Source organism: Mastigoproctus giganteus, chromosome 5 (genome assembly GCF_048544385.1).
Source record: "Mastigoproctus giganteus isolate SK-2022 chromosome 5, ASM4854438v1, whole genome shotgun sequence".
Classification (NCBI taxonomy): Eukaryota; Metazoa; Arthropoda; class Arachnida; order Uropygi; family Thelyphonidae; genus Mastigoproctus; species Mastigoproctus giganteus.
The window spans coordinates 100954592-100980991 of record NC_143579.1 but is presented as its reverse complement, the minus strand read 5'-3'; the positions used below and the strand labels follow the sequence as shown (position 1 = coordinate 100980991).

The following is a 26400-nucleotide window of genomic DNA, read 5'->3' as shown; positions in this document are numbered from 1 at the left end:
CTATAAACAAATTATAATAATTCTATAAACAATTTGAGCTTGATAGCCAATTAAAAGGATTTGAAATAAAAGAATATTGCAAAAAATTTTATTAATTAAAACGTAACATCATGAGAGATGAGAAAAATGCTTTGTTTATTTAGGTATTCAATAATGAAGTCTGGTGAAGTTGTCTCTTCTTTTTCTCAGTATACAGGTCTTTGTAGCATCAAATCCCATCTTGTAAAATTTGCCGTATCTTATGCTACGTTCAACATTTGCATCTCCATTCATAATCGCCTTACAGGCCATGTCAACTCCCTGAAAAACTTTCTCCAATTCTTCTGTTGAAAATTCTTTTGATGCCACTTCAGTGTTATCCACGTCAGAATTGTTTTCCTCTTCTTCATATGAAGATTGTTCATCAATTTCAATGAGAGTTGCATCATCTAAGTCATTTGCATGTGAGTCAATTCAGTTATATACATGGGGTTCGAAACTTTGGATACTGCCAAAGTCTTTTCCAATCTTCACAATGTCTTCGGCAATTGTCTGAACTTGCGATTCTAAACCAGTGAAACCATTTGCCAAATGGGGCAAAACATGCTGGCAAACAGAATGTATGTTGTTGGCAGTGATTTCTAGCGAAGATGCAGATATATTTTCGATCGCATTCCTGATGTTATAATTTTTCCAAAATATCTGTAAAGATGATGATCCCACTGTTGAAGTTTCAATCGCTAGGGAAAAAGTTTGCCGCATATAATATGCTTTGAATGTAGCAATTACACCTTGATCCATGGGTTGTAAGAGAAATGTGTTAGGTGGAAGAAAGTATATTTTTATATTTTCATCGAGATCAGAAATTTCAGGTGGATGGCCTGGTGCATTGTCTAAAAGCAACAAAATTTTGAACTTCATCTTTGCAGTAACGATCAACCGTCGGAAAAAAATTTATTTGTGAACCATTCTGTAAACAATTCTCTTGTAATCCATGCTTTCTTATTTGATCACTAAATCATGGGCAATGTGCTTTTTACGCAACCCTTTAGAGCTCTTGGGTTTTCTACTCTGAACACGAGTAGAGGCTTCAATTTAAAATCCCCAGATGAGTTTCCACCCAACAAAAGTGTTAAACAATCTTTTGATGCAGGTTGAGCCGTTTCATTTTCAGCTAAAAAATTTTGTGAGGGCATTTTTTTCCCCAGGACAGTCCAGTTTCGTTGACATTGAAACTTTGTTCGTCCTTGTAGCCACCTTCCTCAATGATATCTTTCAATCCACTGGGAAATATTGTAGCAGCATCTTTGTTTGCACTTTCACTTGAGATGTGAACTGTGAAGCCCAACACGGTTTTCAAATCGGAAAACCAACCACAACTGGCTGTAAATATTTCTTTAGTCTCCTTCTCTTGATCTTCTTTTTCCTTCGGTGTGTTATAAAGGTCATGGCTTTTGCTTGATTGATGTTTTGACTCAAAGGAATTCTCTTTTGATTACAATCTTCTATCCATATCAGCAAAAGATGATCCATATTAATCAATAGCGAACTTCTTTGCTTAGTTATCACTTTTGTCATGTAAGATGCTATAGAAATTCCCTGCTCTTTATACTGATCCTTCTTTCGAATGATGCTTCATTCATTCCATTTTCACATGCGATTTTAGCATACAACTCACCATCCTCATGGCACTTGATAATATCAAGTTTTTTCTTCTTCTAATGTAAGCCATTTATGTTTAGTAGCTCCACTGCCTTCATTACTTCCCCCCCCCTTTTTTGACTCATTGTTTCGCATTTAAAGGGGTAAAAAATAAATTGAGAAATAAAAAGTTTGAAAAGCCTTGCCTTGTCAGGATGGAAGGCTGTTGCCGATGGCTGCCTGAGGAGACAACAGAGTTGGCACCATAGCATATATGTACGTGTACCTAGGCTACGACAATGCAGCATATATGTGGAGTACATGTCTAGGCTATTACTGTAAATTTTCGACTTAAACTTAGTCAAAGTTTATTGCTTCCTCTGAAAACTATTAAATTTATTATAAGTTAAGATACAAAAACATAAGCAAACAGGAGCTTTTGGAGCGATGGAATATTAGTAACAAAAAAATAAACTTTGACTATTATAGAAGCTGATACCAACGGCCTTGTTGGTCGCAGACTTAAACTTATTTGAAAACCGTGCTGTTTGAAGCAGTGCTAAGTGAGGTATTGCTGTATTTATATCAGGTAAATTTTGTACATTCGTGGCTTGATTGTTACATCCAATTTATTGACTGATGCTTACCATGCAGTTATAAATATACATATATATTTTCTGAAATTTTTTTCGATCAAATATACTCCAACAGAAGCTGCTGTAATGATATAATTTTTAACAACAAACCATAATGTTAACAGTAGTGAAATTTCATAAAGTAAATGGTTACATCAGCATCGAGTAGATCACCAAAGTTGAAAATTTTAGTGCTATTGCATTTTTCCATGCTTCTCAAGGACCAGGCTTCATGGATCAAAAATAATATAAATACTATAAGGCTAAATTTCAGCATAACAGTAACTATACGTGTATTGCTAGTAGTTAAACGTATATAAGCTCTATATTAATTACAGTTTAAACAGTTGTTTTCTGTAAAAATCACAATAAGGAGTTTTTACACTGAATGGTATTGAACTCAAATGTAAAATTTTGTTATGCAAACTGCTACACTGTAAAATACTATTCTACAGGATTACAGGGGAATAGTTCAATGCAATAATTAAAATCAAGCAAAATTCATATTCATATTAAATTCAAATCAAATTGCATTAGTAGGTGAATTTCTCTCTATACATTAAAAAAAGCTTTCTTCCTAGTGGTATTTATTTGAACCAATGGGAGAAGAGAGCAGGGCAATTACGTCACTACAAATGCAATTAATTATTGACAACTGCCTCCATTAACATTCATCAACCTCGTGCACATGCTTCATTTGATTTTTTTGCATATTAATGAATATTGTATATTTGTAAATATTTTAGTCCTGCTCTTTCGGATGCAACAGTATTCCTCATGCATTATGAGAATCTGATGTTGTTGTTGTCATTTGGTTTTTAGGAGCATTAGCAACTAAGGCCATATTGCTCCACGATATGCTGTGGTCATTCCCTGACCTTTCCGCATCCTCCGTATTATTTATATATATTTTTTTTTTATGTGAACCCCAAACACGAGAGGTATTAGAACCTATAGTACTTAGTACTGTGCTCGGGTTGGAGGTTGAGAAGACGAAAGAAGATATTTGTTGACATTAGACTTGAACTCCTGTAGATTGTAATTTTCAGGAAATACATATGAAGGAAGGTTGTTCCAGAAAACGGCAGTTGAATGAATAAATGAGGAAGATGGAAAGTTGGTTCAGTGGGTTTGAAGTTGGACAGTAAATGGATATTGGCTGGTGGCGGCATGTGTTCGGATTGTTTTGAAAAAGAGAGCGGGAATTATAGAAGCCAATTCAGAAGAACAGTGCCCATGGAAATATCTGTAGAAGAGGCATGCAGCAGAAACAGTGCGCGTCTATGAGAAAGCAAGTGGAGAGACTCTGTTAGAGATGAATCATTAATTAACCTAAATGCCCTCTTCTGAATGGAATCAAGAAGCCTGAGAGAGGTTTTGGGGGCACCACCCCAGATGTGGGAACAATATTCCATGGCAGGGAGGATTTGCGATTTATACAGAGTGAGCAGCTGTTTGGAAGAAAAGTAACGCCGAAAGCGAAAAGAGAAAACCAAGTTTTTTAGATGCAGAGGAAGCAATATTTGTAATGTGCTTGTGCCAAGAGAGATTAGAAGTCAGGTTAATCCCCAAAAGAGATATATCATTTGCCTAGAAATCGGAGTGTCACCAAAGATAAGCATAGGAGCAGAAGAATCCTTTTTGCGAGATATAAGACAAGACTGAGTTTTAGAAGGGTTGAAATCAACTAAGTTGTCTTTGCCCCACTGGAGAATTACCTGAAGATCAGCATTTAAGGAATTGGTAGCAGATTTTCGAGAAGTTGAAGCTGATTGAGCAGGACAAGGTTTCTCAAAATGGAAAGTGGAATGCAATGTGCTATCATTGGCAAAAATATAGATAGGATTTCCAGTCAATGGAAGGTCATTAATATTCAAGAGGAAAAGAGTGGGGGAAAGAACTGAACCTTGGAGGACACCGGCATTAGTGGAGAAGTTAGAAGACAGAGAGCTATCTACCATCACCCTCAGTGAGCGATCAGAGAGAAAACTGGATAACCAATTACTAAAAACAGTTGGCAAACCGTAAGATGGAAGCTTGTTTAGAAGACCTTTATGCCAAACACGATCAAAAACCTTCGAGATGTTGAAGCTTTGTGTTTCACCAAACCTTTCCATTGAATTAGTCCATAAATGGGTAACATAAGCCAGAATATCATCAGTGGATCGACACTGACGGAATCCGTACTGGCAATCTTTGATCAGACAGAAGGTTTCTAGGTAGTTTAAGAGTTGGTGGTTAATTGATTTCTCCATTACTTTAGAAAGAGTAGAAGTAATTGCAATGGGACGATAATTGGATGGGAAAGATTTGTCACCCTTTTTAGGAACTGGCTGGATATGAGCAAATTTCCAAGCAGAAGGAAAAACACCTTTGGAATAAGAAAGTGAAAAAAGGCGGCAAAGAATAGGAGTAACTTCAGGAGCACAGTTTTTGAGAACAAGTGGAGAAATACCATCAGGACCTGGAGCTTTCTTAGCTTCAAGAATCATAAAAATCCTTCTGACATCCTTTTGACGAAAGACCACAGGAGGCATTGAACGGAGCAGGTTGGGAATGGTGGGAGGTGTTTTACCAAGATCATTAATACATGAGTTGGAAGAAAAATGGGATGCCAGCAGGTCAGCCTTTTCCTTGGCTGAAGTGACAACAGAGCCATCTGGTTTTGACAGAGGTGAGAGCAGAGATAGACAAAAGTTGCGGCCAATAGCTTCGGCAAGAGACCAGAATGCTCAGCTACCATTAGGGCAAGAAGCAAGTTTTCTACTCTTAGCCTGTTCAAACTCTAGTTTGGACTGATTAATAACTGCTTTACAATTATTGCGAGCTTTGGTGTAGGCAGAAAACGAAACTGAAGAATTGGAAACAAGCCAATTACGATATGCAACATTCTTCTCCTGAACGGCCGTAGCACATTTATTGGAAAACCAAGGTTTAGATCAAGGATGAGATTTTAAAGTGGAGTGTGGGATAAAGGATTCCATTCCTGCAAGAATAATTTCACTGACACGATCTGAGCAAACGTTGACATCAGAAGCTTTGAAACAGTAATCCGACCAAAGGATAAGAAGAAAAGAAGTCTCGCAGGTCATCCCATTTTTGGTGGTGACGGGCTCGAACCCCGGTCTAATCAAGAAGCGTGTGCTACGCACTGCTGCTCCTTCACACCTGACTGCACAATTATCCGAAGGTTTTTTTCATTCTCCACTATCCTGAGTGTAGTACCGCACAGTTAGTAACATACTAACTGTGCGGTACTAACTGTGCAGTACTGCACAGTTAGTATTTTACTCTGGGGTTAGTGCTACCCATATGCAGTACTTTGAATTTCTCAATTAAGCTTCAGTTGCCACCTCCCAAGCCCATCTGCTCAACATTTCTATTTCCTGTTTTTTGATATCATATATTTGGATTTCAGGAAAGCGTCTGACACTGTTGCACATGGAAGACTACTGTACAAATTGGAGCTGAATGGTATTAAGGGTAAGTTGCTACAATGGATAAAAGGGTGGTTGAGTGGGAGAAGACAGAGGAAGGTAATCGATGGACGCTGCTTTTCGTGGACTAATGTTATTAGTGGAGTCTCACAGGGTTCGGTGTCAGGCCCACTGTTGTTTTGTATATTTATCAATGATATTGATGAAGGCATATCAGGTTTAGTGTCGAAGTTTGCAAATGATACAACGTTGGCAGGGTTGTTAATGACAGTAATGGCAGTGTGCTACTGCAACAGGATATAGAAAATTTGGGAAGATGGGCTGAGAAGTGCCAACTGAAGTTTAACATTGACAAATGCAAAATACTGCATATGGGTAGAAGTAACCCCAGAGGAATGTACCAACTGTGTGTGTTAGGGTTGTAGAAAATGAAAAAGAACTGGGAGTAACTGTGCAGTCAGATATGAAGTTTTCTGAGCAATGCAGACAGGCTGCAAGAGCAGGTTATGGGGTTTTGTCAGTGATATACAGGAAATTTGCTGGTAGGAAAAAGGGAGGTGATTATCACTTTGTATAAGGCAATGGTCAGATCACGCCTTGAGTACTGTGTACAGGTCTGGAGGCCTCATTTTAGGAAGGATGTAGATTTGCTTGAGCATGTACAGAGAAGGGCAACAAGATTGGTGAGGGGAATAAAGGGATCCTCTTACCAAGAGAGGCTTAAGTTCTGCAAATTGCAGTGGCTGAAGACGGCACCTGCAGGGCGATCTGATCGAGGTGTATAAGGCCTTGAACAGGTTGAGCACACTGAATTCTGATGGGGTTCTTCCACTTGCTCAGATTATAAACCTAAGGGGGCATAAATTCAAATTGAGGAAAGACAGTTGTAGAGCAGATGTGCAGAAATTTGCCTTTAGCCAGCGGGTGGTTAATTGCTGGAATAAATTTATATCTTAAATAAATTCAAGGAGGAACTGGACAAACGTTTAGAGGGAATAGTTGTGTGATTTTTTTTCTGATGCTACATAAGCTCATACGCTTGCTTTCTTGCATCACATGCCTCTATTACTATTACTGTTGCAGTAGTGTACCGTTCTTACTGTCATTAATAACCTTACCAACCATTGTATTGTATCGTATGCTTGTATGTTTGTTTGAGGATTTATTATGCGCATCAACACGTATGGCCATAGTGCACCATATGTACTGCATGTACACTATTTTTCGTCAAATAGAGATACAGTAGACTCTTGATTTCCCAGGATAGATTGTAAAAAAATATTCCCGGTTAATCCAAAAAATACAGTAAGTACCCGGCATACGAAAGAGATTAGTTCCAGGACTTCTTAAGTAAGTAGAGATTTGCGTAACTCGGGATGACTAATAAAATATTGCTACTATATTCTTGATATGCCAAAATTACAAAAATCACATATCCTCAGAAGAATGAAGAAAAATAGTTATCAGTACATATTTTTAATTAGTTCAATTAAAAACTTTATCTGGGGAAGCGGTGAAGTAGCCAGAGTGGCACATAAGAAAAGAAAACATAAAAGGAAGAAAAAATGCATGTTATTGTACTGTAAAAACTGATATGTATTTCGTAGCCTTGGTTATTATAGTTGACCTTCATTGGTGCCTACCACTTCTCATATTCTGTCTTTCTCCTCTATTGTGTTCACTGTTGCCACTGACAAATCTGAATTACGCACAATAGTGGTTAATGTTTGGTCATTTTCATACATCCTTATTATTTTAATTTTCTGATCCAACTCGATCGCTTTCCATTTCTTGATAGACTTACTAGTACTACTGTCACTTATTCTCTTAGTCGGCACCATGATAACAGTCAAAATGAAATTTTCTGAAAAGAACTTCACAGGGTTAAGGCGAAAACTCACTATTATCACTCCACACATTTTACTAAAGCACATTTCTGGAGGTGACTGCCATAAAACAATCAAAACAATTTGCACTTTCCAGGTTACTGGGCTTTTCTGTTAGTGCAAATAATTATAAATGGAGTAAACTCGATCTTATTCTATTTGTGATAATACCGATAGCTGGAATTCTGTGAGTTTTTACATTATGATGAAATGTGTGTCCCCTTCAAACGAAATCTTCAGTCATATAAATAACGTAACGTAAGTCTGAAGCTACTTAAGTCAGGGACTTGCTGTATCGAAAAATGTTTAGCAACTTATGTAAAAAGTATGTCGGTAGATAAAGAACTTGCCCAGCACTACTTGCATGTCCAATATGATGCTTCTGTTTATTTTTTACAATGTTGTGCACGTTTTGGTCCGAAACATTATAATGGTTCTTTAGAGATTTAACGGATGCACCATTTTCAAACTTTTGAATAATTTCAAGGTTTTGTTTAAATGAAAGCACAACTCTTACATTTGTGATTTCTATAGGGGGGGGGGGAATTCAGATATCCCTGACATTCAAAACGAAACAAGATTTGTCCTTTTGCAGTATAATGGAAAACAACAATCAACGCAACACACTAGAACAAACTAAACATTTGGTGTCTCTCTCTCTCTCTCTCTTTTTTTTTTGTTGAGAGACGGTTGTGATGACAGCGAGGGTTGCAAGATAATAAGCACACTAAACTCTTAATGATGACTTATAATGCCACTTTTCACTTATTTACATCTTGCAAAACATCTGTTTATGCCTATTCTATTTATTACTTGAATTTTATGATATATATATATATATATATATATATATATTTTTTTTTTTTTTTTTTTTTTTAAATTTGGAATCTTGAAGAGTCCCAGTTAATCCGATCCCGGTAAATTGAGTCTGCTGCAATTTCAAATATATTAGTCTATTAAACCTAGTATACATTAATCATTTTGAGAAATGTAAAAATGCTAGACTTGTTTTTTGACCCAAAAGCAAAGTAAAGGTAAGGGAGTCTTCTGCTGTTGTTGGAGTGAAGACATTCTGGCATTCTCTTGCATTTGACAAGGATATGCTGCACTGAAAGCAAAGTGTTACAGTGATCTCTTAAGAGGGGGTCCCCCATCAACGGTGGATCTCCCCCCTTCTTAAGAGATGACTATGAGTGATATTTGTGTGAGCTATTCACAGACAAGCCAATATTACCTCCTCTTGTTGGATTGAACTGAAGCTGGAAGGCCATTGCTCAAGATTTTGCTTGATACTTCGAAGCTTATTGTTAAGTTCGTTTTGTCGTGATAACTGCCACTAGCACATGCATTTTTCCTGGATTATTGGTTTTTAGTCATGTCATCTGAAAACTTGGACATTAAGCCTGATATACCTTCATCAATATCATTCATAAATACAGAAAACAACAATGGGTCCAACACGAACCCCTAATAACATTAGTGGAGAACTCCACTAATGAACAGCAGTGTCCATTGATTATCACTCTGTCTTCTCACACTCAGCCATCCTTTCATCCAATCCAATGTAGCAACTTGTAGTAACCAACAATGTAGTAACCTTAATACCATACTGCTCCAACTTGTACAGTAGTCTTCCATGCACAACAGTATCAAAAGCTTTTCTAAAATCCAAGTATATGATATCAAAATTATTTTTTGCATCCAGTTCCTTTGTGACCACATCATAGTATCCCATCAAATTGGTCAGACATTTGTCAGACCAATTTGACATAAGACTTTTTCTTTATAAACCCATGCTGTGTCTGAACTATAACTGCAGTCTTGTCTAGATGATCCTGCGGTGTTTCTTTAAACAGTGCCACCATTATTTTCCTCTGGAACAGAAGTTAAACTAACAGGTCTGTAATTACTCATGTAACCCTTAAATCCACCTTTGTGAATTGGAGAAACATTTGCACATGTCTGTGGGGATCCCTCTGAATCCACGGATGCCCTCATAATCATGGCCAAGGGCCTGCTTACTTCCTTTGCTGCCTCTTTTAATACAACTGGATAGATTCAATTCACCTTGCCTTCCTTATGTTTAACTTCAGCAATTTCTCCTCCACTTTGTTCACAGTTATTACAAATTCATTTAACTCCCTGCCAGTTTGATACACTTCTGGCATTCCCCTCCTGAATAACTCCTCATGTGCGAATGTAGATGCAAAATACTTATTCAGTTTGTCAGCATCTGAGCAGAATCAACAATCGATATCAAGTGGACCAATTTGATCTTCCCCTTCCTTCTAGAGTTTACAGAGTCTTTATTGTTTTTCTTTGTATCCTTTGCCAAAGATTTCTCTTAATGTCTTTGCTTGTGTAACCTCCTTTGTCACTTCGTTACAGACTATCTTATATAGGCACCTGTGTCTCCTGATAATTTATGTACGTCCTATGCATTTTTATTCTTTGCCATGAATCTCATTAGTTCATCTGACATCCACTTAAGCCTATACTTTGAACAGTATTTATTAATCAGAATGAAAAGTATAGTAGCTTCCAAGATTAATACCTTGAGCGATTCCCATTTAGAATTTAGTGATGGTAACATCATCAGTTGGTTCCACTGTATAGAATTTAAAAACTGTTTGAGACCACTGTAGCCAAATTTACGAAAGAAAAACCCTCCCCTTTACCCCTGATGGTAGTTACATTTTTATGTAAATTCATCATCATTACACTATGATCATTGCCACCTAGTGGTTCCTTTATATGCAGATAATTAGATCAAGAGTATTACTTCCTGGTTGCTTTTCGAACATGCTGCTGTAGAAAACAATTCTCCTATAAATCCACAAAAGTCCTGCTAGAGTGTGTGACCAACTCACAAGTTCTAATCTATATGAGGGATGTTAAAAATCTCCCATTAAAAGACAATCTGATTTACTGGTCCACTATTTCTCTGTAGAGTTGTTCGTTGTACGAGTCATTAGTCTGAAACACACTCCTACTCTTAACTTTGCTTTCTCAGTGCTTATGTCACACCAAACTTAACTAAACACTGCACTGTCAACTGAATACACTTCCTTTAGATTTTATATGTTTCTTAACTAACAGCATCTATCCTTTCTGTACACATTGTACTGCCCAAATTCAAACTCTGAATTCCTTATCTCTGTGTGACATGTCTCTGATATGCCAACAATATCCTCCTTTGATGTCTTCAGCAGCATCTCAAATTCATCAAATTTTATTTACTATACTCATAGAATTAGTGTATATGCACCTATTCTTACTCTTAGTTACCCTAACACAACCCACGTATTTATATGATGACTCTCAGCAGTCCTTAAAATCCCCAGCATCTCGCTTTGCACACTACTGCTCATTTCAACAGATGTAGTGCAAGAATCACTTTCATCTCTGCCTGTGGCTACTGTTAATCTATTAGCAGTTTTCCCGACCAATCTAACAATGCCTCAATGGCATCAGCAAATATTCTTGCACCCTTTCTATTTAAGTGTATCCCATCCCTGTAGAAACAATCTCTCCTTTAACAAGTACAGACCACTCTGAGAAAAATTCTACCCTGTGAACTTTGCACAATCTCTTCAGGACGGAATTCATTGACAAGACTCTCATCGTATAGTCCCTCCTATCATGTCTGGGCAGAATTGCACACTTTCAAATTTCATCCTAACTCTCGACGTTTTTTCAACATTGATCTGTACTTGTTAAGTCTGCAGGTCTCCTCTTAATGTCATTAGTGCCAACAATATCATCCTTTGTGCCTTTGAAAGATGATATCTACTCTACAATGTAGTAGTAGTAGTGGCATGTGATGCAAGCAAGCAAGCAAGTGTATGAGCTTATGCAGCATCAGCCAAAAAAAAAAAAAAAAAATCACACCATTCCCTCCAAATGCCTGTCCAGTTCCTCCTTAAATTTATTTAACCTATCAACTTCCACAACGACAGATGGAAGTTTGTTCCAGCAATTAACCACCCGCTGGCTAAAGGCAAATTTCTGCACATCTATTCTACATCAGTCCTTCCTCAATTTCAATTTATGCCACCTTAGGTTTGCAATCTGAACAAGTGGAAGGATCCCATCAGAATTCAGCGTGCTCAATCCACTCAAGGCCTTATACACCTCAATCAGATCACCGCTCAGGTGCCTAGTCTCCAGCCACTGCAATTTGCAGAACTTAAGCCTCTCTTGGTAAGAGGATCCCTCCATTCCCCTCACCAATCTTGTTGCCCTTCTCTGTACACGCTGAAGCAAATCTACATCCTTCCTAAAATGAGGCCTTCAGACCTGTATGCAGTATTCAAGGTGAGGCCTGACCATAGCCTTATACAGAGGGACAACCACCTCCTTTTCCCTGCTAGCAAAATTCCTATATATCATTGACAAAACCTTATGACCTGCCCTGGCAGGTCATGGGGTTTTGTCATTGCTCAGAAAACTTCATATCTGACTACACAATTACTCCCAGTTTTTTTCATTTTCTACAACCTTAAGTGTAGTACCAACACAGCTGGTACTTTTCGCTCGGGTTACTTCTACCCATATGCAGTACTTTGCATTTGTCAAGGTGACATTACTGTCATTAACAACCCTGCCAACCTTTGTATCATCTGCAAACTTCGACACTAAGCCTGGTATACTTTCATCAATATCATTGATAAATATACAAAACAACAGTGGACCCAACACTGAACCCTGTGGGACTCCACTAATAACTTTAGTCCACGAAGCGAAGCACCCACTGATTACCACCCTCTGTCTTCTCCCACTTAACCATCCTTTTATCCATTGTAGAATTTACCCTTAATACCATTCTGCTCCAATTTGGACAATAGTCTTCCATGCACAACAGTGTCAAAAGTTTCCTGAAATCCAAATATATGATATCAAAATTATTTTTTGCATCCAGTTCCTTTGTAACCACATCATAATAACCAATCAAATTTGTCAGACAAGAGTTTCCCTTAACAAACCCATGCTGTGTGAATTATTGCTGCAGTCTTGTCTAGATGATCCTGCAATGCATCTTTAACCAGTGACTCCATTATTTTACCCGGAACAGAAGTTAAACTAACTGGTCTGTAATTACTCGTGTCACCCTTCGATCCACCTTTGTGAATTGGGGACACATTTGCACATCTCCAGTCTGTGGGAACCTCCCCTGAGTCCAAGGATGCTCTCATAATTATGGCTAAGGGTTTGCTTAGTTGCTTTGCTGCCTCCTTTAATATAACTGGATAGATCCCATCCACCCCAGGTGCTTTTCTTATGTTTAACTTCAACAATTTCTCCTCCACTTTGCTCTCAGTTATTACAAAATAATTACGTATCCTGCTACAATTTGATAACCTTCTGCCATTTTCAAACCTTAATAATTCCTCATGTGTGAATGTAGATGCAAAATACTCATTCAGTTTGTTTGCTATCTGAGCAGGATCATCAACAGTCGAACCATCGATGTCAAGTGGACCAATCAGATTCATCCCATTCCTTTTAGAGTTTATATAAGTACAGAAATCCTTGCTGTTTTTCTCAGCATCTTTTGCCAAGAATTTCTCGTAATCTGCCTTTGCGACCTGATTACAGACTAGCTTATATCTGCCATAGGCTTCTGAGTCGCTTGATAATTTATATGCATCCCATGCATTTTTCTTCTCTGTTATGAGTCTCATTAGTTCATTTGATAACCATTTAGGCCTAAACCTTGAACAATACTTCTTAATAGGTATGAAACTTTAAGTAGCATCCACGATTAATTCCTTGAATGCTTCCCACTTACAATTTACTGTTGGTAACATTGTCAGTTGATCCCACTGTACAGAATTTAAAAACTTTCTGAGATCACTGTACTCACCTTTACGGAAGCAAAAACTCTTTCCTTTACCCTTGATGGTAATTAAATCTTTAAGTAAATCCCACATCAGTACACTGTGATCACTGCCACCTAGTGGTTCCTTTATCTGCAAATTCTTAATACATGAATGATCACTGCTGATAACCAGATCAAGAGTATTACTCTTCTCTGGTTGCCTCTCGAACATGCTGCTGCAGAAAACAATCATCCAATAAATCCACAAAAGTCTGACTAGTATGTGAGTGATCAACCCACAAGTTCCAGTCAATATTTGGGAAGTTAATGCACAATGTCAATGCAGAGGAAATTCTACCAAAAGTAATTTGGCTAGCAGATCTTTTCTGGCTCTTGAAAATGCTAATGAAGGTGAATGATCTACATATAATTCTAAGTACCTTTGCAAGGTTTTCCATATTTAGTTAAAGATGAAATATCCTCATTTGATCAACCACCAAAAATGTAGTAATGCAGGTTTTAACACCTTATAACAAGAAAGATAGAAATGTTAAAGAAAATTACAGAAAAAAATTAGCAATTAACAATATTATAGTAGGAAATACAAGGAATTGTTCTAGGAAGAAATGTCCACATTTTACAAAGAAAAGTGTCAGTTATATGAAACAGCCATTTTAAAAATAATGGGCACACACTAACTGTTTATCATGGGAAAACAAATAAGAGCATTCCTCTGCTAAGTGCTCTACAGTCATCAGTTTTCACTGGCAATGACTCAAAATAAAATACAGAAATTATTTTAAAATAATGCAAAAGATGGAATTCACGATGTGGACCAAACTGCCACGACATATTCTGTAAAATCTGGTTCGCAGAGATTGTCTGTTCATATATTTTATAACGTTATAAATCTTGTGGCATAAATGCCAATATAATATCCAAAGAAATGACGGGGATGTCAAGAAAATGAATTTTATATTGCAACTACATAAAAGCTAGAAGAGAAGTTATTCATATGTGAGAATGCAGATCTATGTCTGCATACAAACCAAGAGAAGAACTTTACAACTGGCTTTTATGTATATGCCAGACAGCTGAAAATAAAATACCTGACATCAGAGCCCAATTCAAAGCACTTACTTGCTAATGGAAATTGTGCCACATCAATAGAAAAAATAGATTTTATCATACCATGTCTAAAAGCATATAATAATAGTTATAGGTTTTCTATATTCAATATTTTTTGAAATTGCATTTTAATCATCTTCAATAAGTAATTAATAGTTTTATGCCTCTTAAAAATATTTTCCAAGGTTTGTGCATTGTTCATACACTCTAACCAACAGAACAGTGGCATAGGCAACCAGAGTCAGAGGTTATGGGATTAAAAGATGTATAAAAACAATAAATTTATTCGCACTATTGTAGTAAAAAAAAACTAAAGGAGCAAATTATTACAACAATTAGTGTCATACTTGACAAGGTTAACTCTAAGAAATAAACAAAAACAAAATCATAAAAATAAAAATAAAACAGGTGGGAAAAAATATATATAAAATAAGTGAATTGTGTAATTAAATTTCTACAGTTGCACATCACCTCTAGAAATGGAAACAGCCAACTCTCTGACCAAGGAGACACCTTCATACTCACCAATTAGGGTTAATCAAGCAATGTGAAAGGATTTGAGGAGTATTTTTTATCAGTTTTCCATAAGCATTGCACAAGTTTTCCACAAAAAACTAACACCTTAAGTTTCAAGATTTTAATGAACTTTAAATAAAATGAAAAATCTTGATATATTTGTATTAAAAACAAATTTTTGTGATGTAAAATGATGGTAACTGCTTTAAGTCTCTGAAATCAATTTCCAAACTATATGATTCAAACTTAAGGCTGTCATTTTTGGTGGGCCACATATAAGAAAGTTAACTTCAGGTGACCACAAAGAGAACTATGGACTGCTTTAGAAAAATTGTACATGTCTTCTTAAAGAATATGAAAACATGCCAAATGTGAAAATATACTAAATAAATTTTTAAAATGAATGATGCAAGATGAGTTGAAAGTTTGTTTCTTGTACTAACACACACACACATATATATAGTGGACTCTTGAATATCCAGTTGGGCAGATTAACTAGGATCTCATGACCTATTGAAGTCTAAGCCACTTTGAGTAAGATAACAAAAACAGGTGGAATCTGTTGCAGGTATTGTTCACTTTGCTTTCTACCTACTAGCTCAATCTAGTCATATTTCAGTACACCTTCATTTTTATTATTGTATGGCTAATTTTACCATTTTTCCTCCAAGTATCTTTAAACTTGTACGCATCCATCATGCTAAAATGGAAAAGGACTCCTTTTTTAATTGAACAGAAACTTCAATTCAACAATAAACATTAAAAAAAAAAAAAAAAAAAAAAAAAAAAGTGGGGAAGGAATCACATTACCCACTTTTTTTTTTTTTTTTTTTTTTTTTTTTTTAAGGACATGCAACTCTTGATGTAAAGATGCTGCTCCAAAATATGCATATGGCTCACAAGAAAGTAAACCAAAGGAAAGGAAAATTCATTGCTTTCCTATTTCAAAAAACTGTTTATATTAAATTATGTCAAATCTTCTGCTATTATAAATATGAATACATTATATTATGTAAATAAATTCACAGTCTGAAATTTAAGTTTTTTTTCTTTCATTTCACAAATCATCCAAATAATTACAATATTTCACAATAATCCTGAATAATGGAAAGTCTACTATACTTTTTTATAAATTTTTTTTTTGTTTTTTCTCCCCAGAGCAATTAGGTGAAGAATTCCAATAGAATTTTATAACCATTGCAATAAAATAAAAATATTCTGGCTAAATATTCAAAATTTTTAGCAATCATTTATAAATATTCTTTTATTTATTTCACTTTAATTGCGGTTTAACTTTATCATTAGCAGTGGCAAATGATAGAAGAAAGCAGCTTATACAGCATCAGCTTAAAAAAAAAAAAAAAACCACCTCCCATTTCACCTATTCATTTCCTCCAATAGTTTGTCTAGTGCTTCCTTGAATTTATTTAAGCTATCAACTTGCACAACAGATGGATGTTTGTTCCAACAATCAACCACCTGCTGGCTAAAGACAAACTTCTGCACATCTATTCTGCAACTGTCTTTCCTCAATTTCAATTTGTGCCCTTTCATGCATGCGGTCCGAGAAAGAGGAAAAATCCCATCAGCATTGAGCTTGCTCAATCCATTCAAAGCCTTAAACACTTCAATCATGTTACCTCACAGGTTCTGGTCTCCCAATACTGCAATTCGCAGAACTTATGCCTTTCTTGGTAAGAGCACCCCTTTGTTCCACTCACCAGTCTCATTGCCCTTCCCTGTACTTGTTCCAGGAGCTCCATATCTTTCGTAGAATGAGGCCTCCCGACCTGTATGTAGCACTCAAGATGTGGCCTGACCATTGCCTTATACATTAGGATAATCACTTCCTCATCCCCGCTAACAAAATTCCTGTGTATTATTGACAAAACCACATGAGCTGTCCTGGGAGCCTGTCTGCATTGCTCAGAGAACTTCATATTTGATTGTACAGTTAAGGGTAGTGGAGAATGAAAAACACCTGGGGGTCTTCTTCATTCTCCACTACCCAGAGTACAGTACTGCACAGTTGGTACATTACTAAGGGGGTTACTGTTACCCATATGTAATACTTTGCATTTGTCAATGTTAAACTTCAATTGCCACCTCTCAGCACATCAGCCCAACTTTTCTAGGTCCTGTTGCTGTAGCATACTGTCATTAACAATCCTGCCAAACTTGGACATTAAGCCTGATATGCCTTCATCAGTATCGTTGATAAATACAGAAAACAACAATGGGCCCAACACCGAAACCTGGGGGGCTCCACCAAATAACATTAGTCTATGAAGAGCAATGTCCATTGATTACCACTCTGTCTTATCCCACTCAACCATCCCTTTATACATAGCAGCAACTTGCCCTTAATACCACACTACTTCAATTTTTACAGCAGTCTTTTATGTGCAACAGTATCAAAAGCTTTTCTGAAATCCAAGTATATGATATCAAAATTATTTTTTTGCATCCATTTCCTTTGTGACCATACCATATTATCCAATCAAATTTAATGGAAAAATAAAGAATAACAGAGGGTGCAAGGGAAGATGGAACATAAACTTGATGGCAGTTTACTATTGGTTTTTGAAAAGGGAGGTATTTGGTGTGACACACGAAACAAAAACTATAAAATGTTAATTTGAGACCAAGAAACCTAAACACATTACAAGAAGAAATCAAGTACAGTAAACCCTCATTAATCCAGAGTAATGGGGAGGTCATTCGGATTAAGCGAAATTTAATAAAATTTAATAAAAAATAAATTTGAAAAAAAAAAAAAAAATAATAATAATAAAAAAAAAATAATAATAATAAATAAATAAATAAATAAAATAAATAAATCACTGTAGAGCCTTTATTTAAAAACTATAAAAAGACAAAATACATTTATCCATCGATATATGGATAAATGCATTGTCTTTTTATACATTTATCAGGTGGCACTGGCGAATGCCACTTAATTGTTTTGTGAACACCACTTAAATGCAGCAACACTTCTTTTGGCTTTTTTTAATGTCTGTATTTGATAGACTGCTTTTATCACTCCTTTTTATCACTGCTTTTTATCATTTGATAGACTGCTTTTATCACATTGAATTTTAAAGGAAATGTCTTTATAGATTCTTTTTTAATATCTGACACTGCGTGTTGGCTGAAATTCTTCAGCAATTTTTTTATTTAAAGGAACACCATTTTCAAGTTGTTCTATCACTTTGAACTTGTTAATGATAGTTAAAGTAAAGTGTTTTCTTTTTATTTCACTTTTTAATTCTTTAGAACCCATAATTAGATAAAATATTTAAACTTTTAAACTGTAATACGTATAAAGAAGTACACAAATGAAGCGATATAGGCAGTAACATCCGTCCTACTCAGAATCAACAACGATACTAAACAACATGCAAGACAATGTAATGTATGTTCCGTCTCTCTCTGTGCAGTGAAAGTTACTCATCTGCCTTCCTAAATCCCGTGTGTTTTTCAAAGTACCGAACTGTGAACAGAATTTTTTATATTTCGATCCGGATCATCCAACATCTGGATGAACTGTAATCAGATTAGCGAGTTTACTGTATATTCACTTTTTTCATTAACATTCTTCTATTTTCTTCATTTCAGTTGGGCTTTATCTTTAGAAAAAGATGCAATAAAAACCATCCATGTAATAGTTGCAGCCAATAACTATGGAAAGACACCATAAAATACAATGTTGGTATATAAATGGATAGTTTCCTAATCCTAGATTCTCAAAATATGCTTAGACTTAACTCCTTTACAAGTATTGTGGGCTTTTGTGTAAGCCACAGATTTGGAACCCAATTTCAATTTTATTTATTCTTATTCAACAACCTTAGCAGATTTTCTGGAAAAACTATGGCTTACTGAGGTTGATCAAGCACGAAGACACAAGCAAAGGACCTGCCTATTTAAAAATGATCACAGTTTGCCAAAAATAATACACTTGATCCATAAGTTGGACCTGAATGCAGGGCCTTAGCTGTTACTACTGGTAGTCACAGCATCAAGGACGGACCCCGGTTTATTCTTTCTCTAATTTTGAGAACCAACTCAATTTGCATGGTTGTGATAATAGCAAAACAGTTCATTACAAGATGAACTTATTTTATACATTATCTTTGTTGTAGATTTTACAAATAAAAAGGGCTTGAATAATAAAATCAAGCTAATTCTACTAATAATAAATTATAAGCTCCATCTTATTATCCAATCTGATGAAGAGAAAAATTATAACGACAAAAACTTACTTATCCAAATAAGATTTCTTCTTTTCATAGTCTGCAGAATCTTTACTGAACGGAAACCCACTAAATTTTCTAATATTCTTCTTAATTTCATTTCCCTAAAATTAAAAAAAAAAAAAAAAAAAATCACATATTCAATAAAATCTATTTAAAAAATTAATACAAAGACCGTAAATTGCTTTACTGTTAATACTTGAAAATTTTTTTAAAAAATTTCAAATTTAATAATTAATCTCCACTTAAGTTTTTGAGAATTTTAAGGCAAATTGAAGTAGACACCAAAGTTCTGATCATCATAATCTGATGAAAACTAGTTTTTATATATTTTTATATGACTAATTACACCTTGGAGGAATTTTCTAATTTGCACTTCAACCGAAGCTGTAATTAGCCAATATAAGATGCAGAGAGTAGGGTTCCCCTGCCTGTAAACATTTCCACAGGCAGTACAGATAAACAAAAGTGACAGGTTTCAGTGCTGCTCAAATAATACCTGTGAAACAGGGGGCACAGCAATTGACCTTGAACCTTTCCCTGGTTGTGTGCAAAGTTACATTCCAACATGCTCATTAGCTTTGCAGTGAGACAGGTTTTCATTACCTCATAGTTTTGCAGTTTGCCAGAAAAATAACAGACAAAAGGATTGAACAACAAATCAACTTCAAAGTTTTTAACAGGACTAAATAAAACACCAACGGAAAGTTATGAGTCGTTATTTTTTTGGTTTTTTTTTTTTTTTTTTTTTAGGAGCATTAGCAAATAAGGCCATATTGCTCCAGGAATATGTGGTGGTCATTCCCTGACCTTTCCGCATCCTCTGTATTTGGTGGTGATGGGCTTGAATCCCGGACTAATCAAGAAGCGTGTGCTACGTAGTGCTGCTCCTTCCCTCCTGGCTATGGAGGCACCTGTGAGTTGTTACATCAAGTTTATTAGGATGATACTCTGTCAAGAGTTTGCACACATTTGAATATGGCATAAAATATTTTTAGAAGAAAGAGAGAATGTGGAAAATGATAAATGAACAAGCCACCTGGTGTCCATGAAAACTGATGAACATTTGGACTGGATAAGGACAATGATTGAAAGCGATCGTCAGTTAAGTATCAGAATAGTTGCATCAGAACTCAATACGGAGAAAGAAACAGACAAATTTTCTCACTGAAAATTTAGGCATGAGAAAAGTGTGTGCCAAGATGATGCCAAAATTTTTGAATGCAGATCAAACAATGAGACGATTACAAGTTTGTGAATATGTTTTGAAAAAAAAAAAAAAAAAACTGAAGATTCACACTTACTGAGTACTGTAATTACTTGCAATGAAAGTTGGCTGTTCCAGTATGACCCAGAAACTAAAAGACAGTCAATACAATGGAAGGCAAAAATTTCCACAGATTAAAAAAGGCAAGAATGTCAAAATCAAATATGAAAACCATGCTTCTTGTTTTCTTCAATACTAAAGAATTATTTCTGAATAGATCCTACCAAATATACTACTTGGAAGTTCTGACAAGGTTGCATGAACAAATTTGAAGGAAGAGAACTGGATTATGGAAAGATGATTTGATGCTCCATCAAGACACTGCTCCAACACACACAATGCACTCTGTTCACCAGTTTTCGGACAAAAAACAAATCCCTGTTTGTGAACATGCAACCTATTTGCCGTGTCGCTTTTTTTCAGTTTGTGCAGGTAAAAGATGTTTGAAATAAACTGAACTGTATACACACATACAAAGAAGTCTGCAATAAACTGAACTATATACACACACACATACGTTTTTCCCCTCCTCCCTCATTTGAAGATGCTTCTATACTTGACCATTTGAAAGATAAAACATACTTAAGGGCTTTTAAGTACTTAAAAAATAGAACACGCTGTATATGTATTTCTTTCTCTTTCTCACTCCCCCCTCCCTCCAAGGAATGTCATTATTATATATTATGTGTAAATATACATTTTATACATACAGGGTGTCTCAAAAATATTGGTATAGGGGAAGTAGGTAACATCTAAAGGAATGTGAATCGCATAGGAACCCATAAATATGGAAACGTCACCGTAAGTCAGTAGACGGCGCGGTAGTCTGAGCACGGATCAATATACGAACTGTGAGCTGGCAGACATGCACCTAGTGTATGAATTAGCAGAGGGCAATGGACGAGCTGGTCAACGAATTTATGGAGAACGCTTCCCAGACAGACATGTACTGCACCACCGTTTGTTTGAGCGTGTGCATCAAAATTTGTTTGATTATGGGTCATTTAGAGGTAACTAGAGTATTTCGGGCAGACCACATTCAACGCAAACTCCCGCCATGGAAGAAAGTGTGTTGAATGCCATCCAGAATAATCCTACTACTAGCACACGTGCCGTTGCCTCTGCCTTAGGGATGTCTCGTTGCAGTGCACAGCATGTCTGGCATGACGATTCCTTACACCCCTTTTATCTCCAAAGGGTTCAGTTACTGCTCTCCCAAGATCACCCTGCACGTGTGGCTTTTGCTTCAACACTTTCTTGATTTCTCCAAGAAAGTGTTCACGACTTGAATTTTCCAGCCTATGTTTTGTTCACAGATGAGGCTTATTTCACTCGTGAAAGCTTATTCAATCAGCACAATGCCACTTCGCAATAAATGTGTGGGCAGGTATGGTCGGTGACCGCTTAGTCGGCCCATACCTGCTACCATCCCGCATAAACTCCGCTAAATATCGGATCTTTCTTGAACAAGTTCTACCAGGGTTACTTGATGATGTTCCAGCAAATGTGAGATGCAACATTTGGTTTCAACATGATGGGGCACCTGCCCATTATGGAAGATGTGTTCGTGACCATTTGAACAGGTGTTTTGGGCGTCGATGGATTGGCCGTGGTGGACCCGCTGCCTGGCCCCATGCTCACCTGATTTATCGAGCCTTGATTTCTTTCTGTGGGGGGGGGGGCCCTCATATCAATTGTGTATGAACCACCCGTGGAGACGGAAATGGATCTCGTGGAGAGACCCGTCTGCGCTGCTGCTACTGTCAAAGAAACTCCAGGTGTGTTTGACCATGTCCGCCAATCCATGCTGCGTCGGAGTCACGCATGCATCGCGTCTCATGGTGGAACCTTCGAGCATCTGTTGGAACATCATGAAATGCATCGATCTCTTACTCCATTGTTAATATTATGTCAAATAAATGTTTGCCACTGATTACTGTCTTGTGCCTCTGCTACTACTTTCCCGTGACGTTTCCGGTTATGGGTTCCTATGCGATTCACATTCCTTTAGATCAGTGCTTCTCAAAGTGGGCGATATTGCCCCCCGGGGGCCATTTGAATTATCCATGGGGGCATTAGGCCTGAAAGGGGGTGACAGGGGAGCGATTTTTAAAGACAGGGATATTCCACTTACAAATGTACTTGCCAAGCATTGATGGTGCTCGGATGGAGCACCATCAATGATTGGCCGTTACAAGAGTTTTATGGCTTATTTAAAAAATGCTGTGCCAAATATTATTACTGTTCATTGTGTCATTCACCGTCAGCATTTAGTTGCGAAAAAACTTGGTGATCAACTGCACAATTCTCTACAAACTGTTATTACTGCTATATACAAAATTAAAGCACATTCTTTGAATGATCGTATATTTCGAAAGCTTTGTGATCAAAACAGTGAAGATTTTGAACGACTGCTACTTCACTCCGAGGTTCAGTGGCTGTCAAAAGGCAACTGTCTCAACAGATTTTATGACCTCTTTGATACTGTTGTAGAGTTTTTTGAAGATAGGAACAACGACCTTAGTAATGACCTCAAGAAAATGAAAACTGATATTGCTTATCTTGCAGATTTATTTACTAGATTCAACTCAATGAACTTACATTTACAAGTACAAGATGTAACTCTTATTAAGGCAAAAACTCAAATTTCAGCATTTATTTCAAAATAAAAGCTTTTTATGTGCAACGTAGGATGGCGTGAATTGTATCAATTTCCAAATCTGTTGGAAACAGAGAAAAAAGAAAAATAGCTGATGAAACTCTACCAACTTTTTGTAATCATCTAGAAATTTTTGGCAGTGGCAACTGCCAAAAAACAGCAACACAATTTTATGTTTATTGTAAAACAAAATTAAAAACAATTAAATGTAATAATGATCTAAATTTAAATGATCGAAAATAATACAAAGAAATATTTATGAATTTTAGTGTTACAAGAAAAAATTATAAAATTTAATGAAGTTTAACTTTGTAGCATGCAATTTATGGAATCGATTTTTGCTTGAGATCATTAATTTGGATCTTAATTTAGAATTGTTTATGAAATAGTACAGAATGTTTTTCACTGATATAAGTACTTCCAAATAACAAATCCATTCAATGTCCACGTTTTCATATTTCTGGATATTCTTCTAGTGAAAGTTCTTTATAAAAATTAACCAAACTCTTATCATGATAAGATGCCTCTGTTTTGTTGCTCTCTTGTAGATTAATTAATTCCAATTTAATACTTACAGAGGCATTCTCCAGCTAATATGAAAATGGATCTTGAATAATAATTAATCTTTTTCATGATTTTGAAAATCTAAGAAGTGCCTGTCAAATACTTCTGATACACACTGACTGATCTTCTTGCACTTTTCTGACTACAGAATATTATAAACCTTAGTTGATTTATCCGAAAGAACACTACAAAATGGAATAAATTGCCATCTACAAGATGGCAATTTGTTTTTTAAATAACCTTATTTTTCAGTTTGAAGCTTTCACATAACCAAAATGATTAGAAACAAACTTATTACTGCCCTGTAGTTTCAATTATATTTAGAACCCCAGCGTTCTCAATGAGTCAACCAAGAATGCCAAATCACATAACCAGTTGACGTCGTTTAACTCAACAATAATTTTGTTCTTTTGATTTAGAAATTTGGTTATTATTTTCTAAGTTGAAAAATTGATTTAATATGTTACTTTACTTAGCCACCTAACAGTTGAAAAATATATTACATCTCCAAATTCAGCCTCAAAATCTTCCAATAATCTTAAACTGGCGATTGTTCAAGTCTTCTTTTGATAACATTGACAGACTTCACAACAATACAACTTCTTGGTGAATTATACAGCGGTAACAAATTAAATTTGCTCCAATGTGATCCACAGCTTTTGATTTAAGATGCACCCCAATCTAGATTTTTCTCCTACCATTCTTGGTGCTCCTTCCGTTGTGTTCCCAAAGATATTATGCCAGTGCATAAGTCCTCTAATTCTGTCTTTTAAACTTTCAAAAGAAAGTAACTCTTTAAAAATTGTAAAATCTTCTGTAACACATTATGGAATAATATAAGAAGTTCAGCTGTGTCAGTGATATCTCTGCTCATGACAAGTGCAAGTAAATATACAATGAAACTGTTGAAAGTTTATGTATTTGCTTCTGAATATCTTCACCAATATCCATGATCCTATGAGTCATGGTCATATTTGACAAGCTGATATCGTTGAAAGTGGACTTTTATCTGGGTAAATAATATCCACAACATCATACACTATAAACAATTCACCCTCTGTGAAAGGTTTAACTCTTCTTAGCAATCTCATGACTGACTACATAGCTAGCCAGGATCGAGTGTTCGTTTTGTTTAAAAATTTTTCGAAACAGATTTTTGCGCATTCAAATTTTTCTGTAGCGAATCAAAATTTTTCCTTCTATGGCATGATGGGTATCATAATGACCTTCTGTGTTGTATTCCTTCATGACTGCTACATGCTGTTCATAAAGGAGACAAAAAACCATTATTCTTGTTCAGTCACAAAATAAAATGTTTCCATTTTTCTTGGAATTTTCTTTTTTTAGCTTTCCCTCTTTAATTTGATGTTTTTCCCCATAATTTTAAAATAAGGGTATTTTTTAAAATAACATCAATGTTAAAATGTTACAAATAAATTAACCTCTTAATCTTAGCGAACACTTTTACAATACACAATGATATAACCCTCTGCAGTCACTCACTTGCTATGTATGTGACTTACAAACTAAGCTGCTGGCTACGTGCTTGTACAAATGCTAACAGAAAGCCAAGCAGATATCTGATCTAAGCGTCACCTCATGAATTTTTGATCTCATGGCAGCTCGCATGTATCCATGGAAAGGGTTTCCTCTATCCCAAGAATCTTGGTTGCGATAAACGAATTCCTGGAATTACTATCTTTTCAGGAAAGCATCTTGGTCACGATACACAAATTTGTGGAACTACCATCCTTCAATGAAAGAATTTTTGAAAGAGAATGCTTTGCAGGTGTATCTTGTTATTGCAACTGTGATACTTTGGATTTTTGCAGTACCTACATGTCAACTAATTATTTTCTGCGAAACCAATCCCTACCTATATGCCCAGTTTCCCCAATTCATCTCCATACTTTTACCACATCAATAATTTTACCACAAAATTAGGTTAACAGGAAATATTAGTGAAAGTCCTGTGCATTTTGTATTAACCAGTTTCCACTGTAGTTAGCACACAAGTCTTGTGATTCTATAAATTTTTAACCAGTTTTCTTCAGCTTTATACCATCATAAAAATGACTACAGTCTACATACAAAAAACCCACAGGGGCTTTTTGTATGCAGCCTGTACACTTTGTGCGTCCTCCCTAAAACTAGCATTTTGTCAACTCAAATTATCAGGTCTTAGTAGCATCAACAAAAATTCTTGTGACCTTTCTATTTTCGTGTGTGTGTGTGTGTGTGAGTGAGTGTAAATATAGTCTGTTCTATTAAAAAGCACTGACCATGCTGAAACATTCTATCCACTGAGACTTGCACAATCTCTCTACAGGGACAAATTTATTGATGAGGCTGCCATGTCTTGAATTTTGCAAAAAAAAAAAAACACAGACCTCTCCTGTTTTGTCTTGGCAAAATTCCAGGTACTTGCAAATTCATCTCTGATTTTCAACCTTTCAATATCACCTCATACAAGTACACCAGCACAAAAACATTGAATATGAAGGGAAAAAAAACAACTGCTTGAACTCTTTAATGTTGAATGTGTACAGGCATTCAGTGCACTCTATGAATTATAATTCAATGATCTAAAATCACCCATCAGTTATTTCAG

The 26400-nt window shown here is 36.0% G+C and overlaps 1 protein-coding gene across 2 annotated transcripts in view; it reads right to left on the bottom strand.

Moving 5' to 3' along the window:
• Positions 1 to 26400, bottom strand: part of LOC150085587 (protein DEK-like) — a 252237-nt gene that overhangs the window by 98551 nt on the left and 127286 nt on the right. For both annotated transcript variants that reach the window (XM_090374124.1, XM_090374125.1), the window contains one exon: positions 19309 to 19403. In XM_090374124.1, the coding sequence (XP_090230250.1) occupies positions 19309 to 19403 (95 nt within the window). The remainder of the gene's footprint in view (positions 1 to 19308; positions 19404 to 26400) is intronic.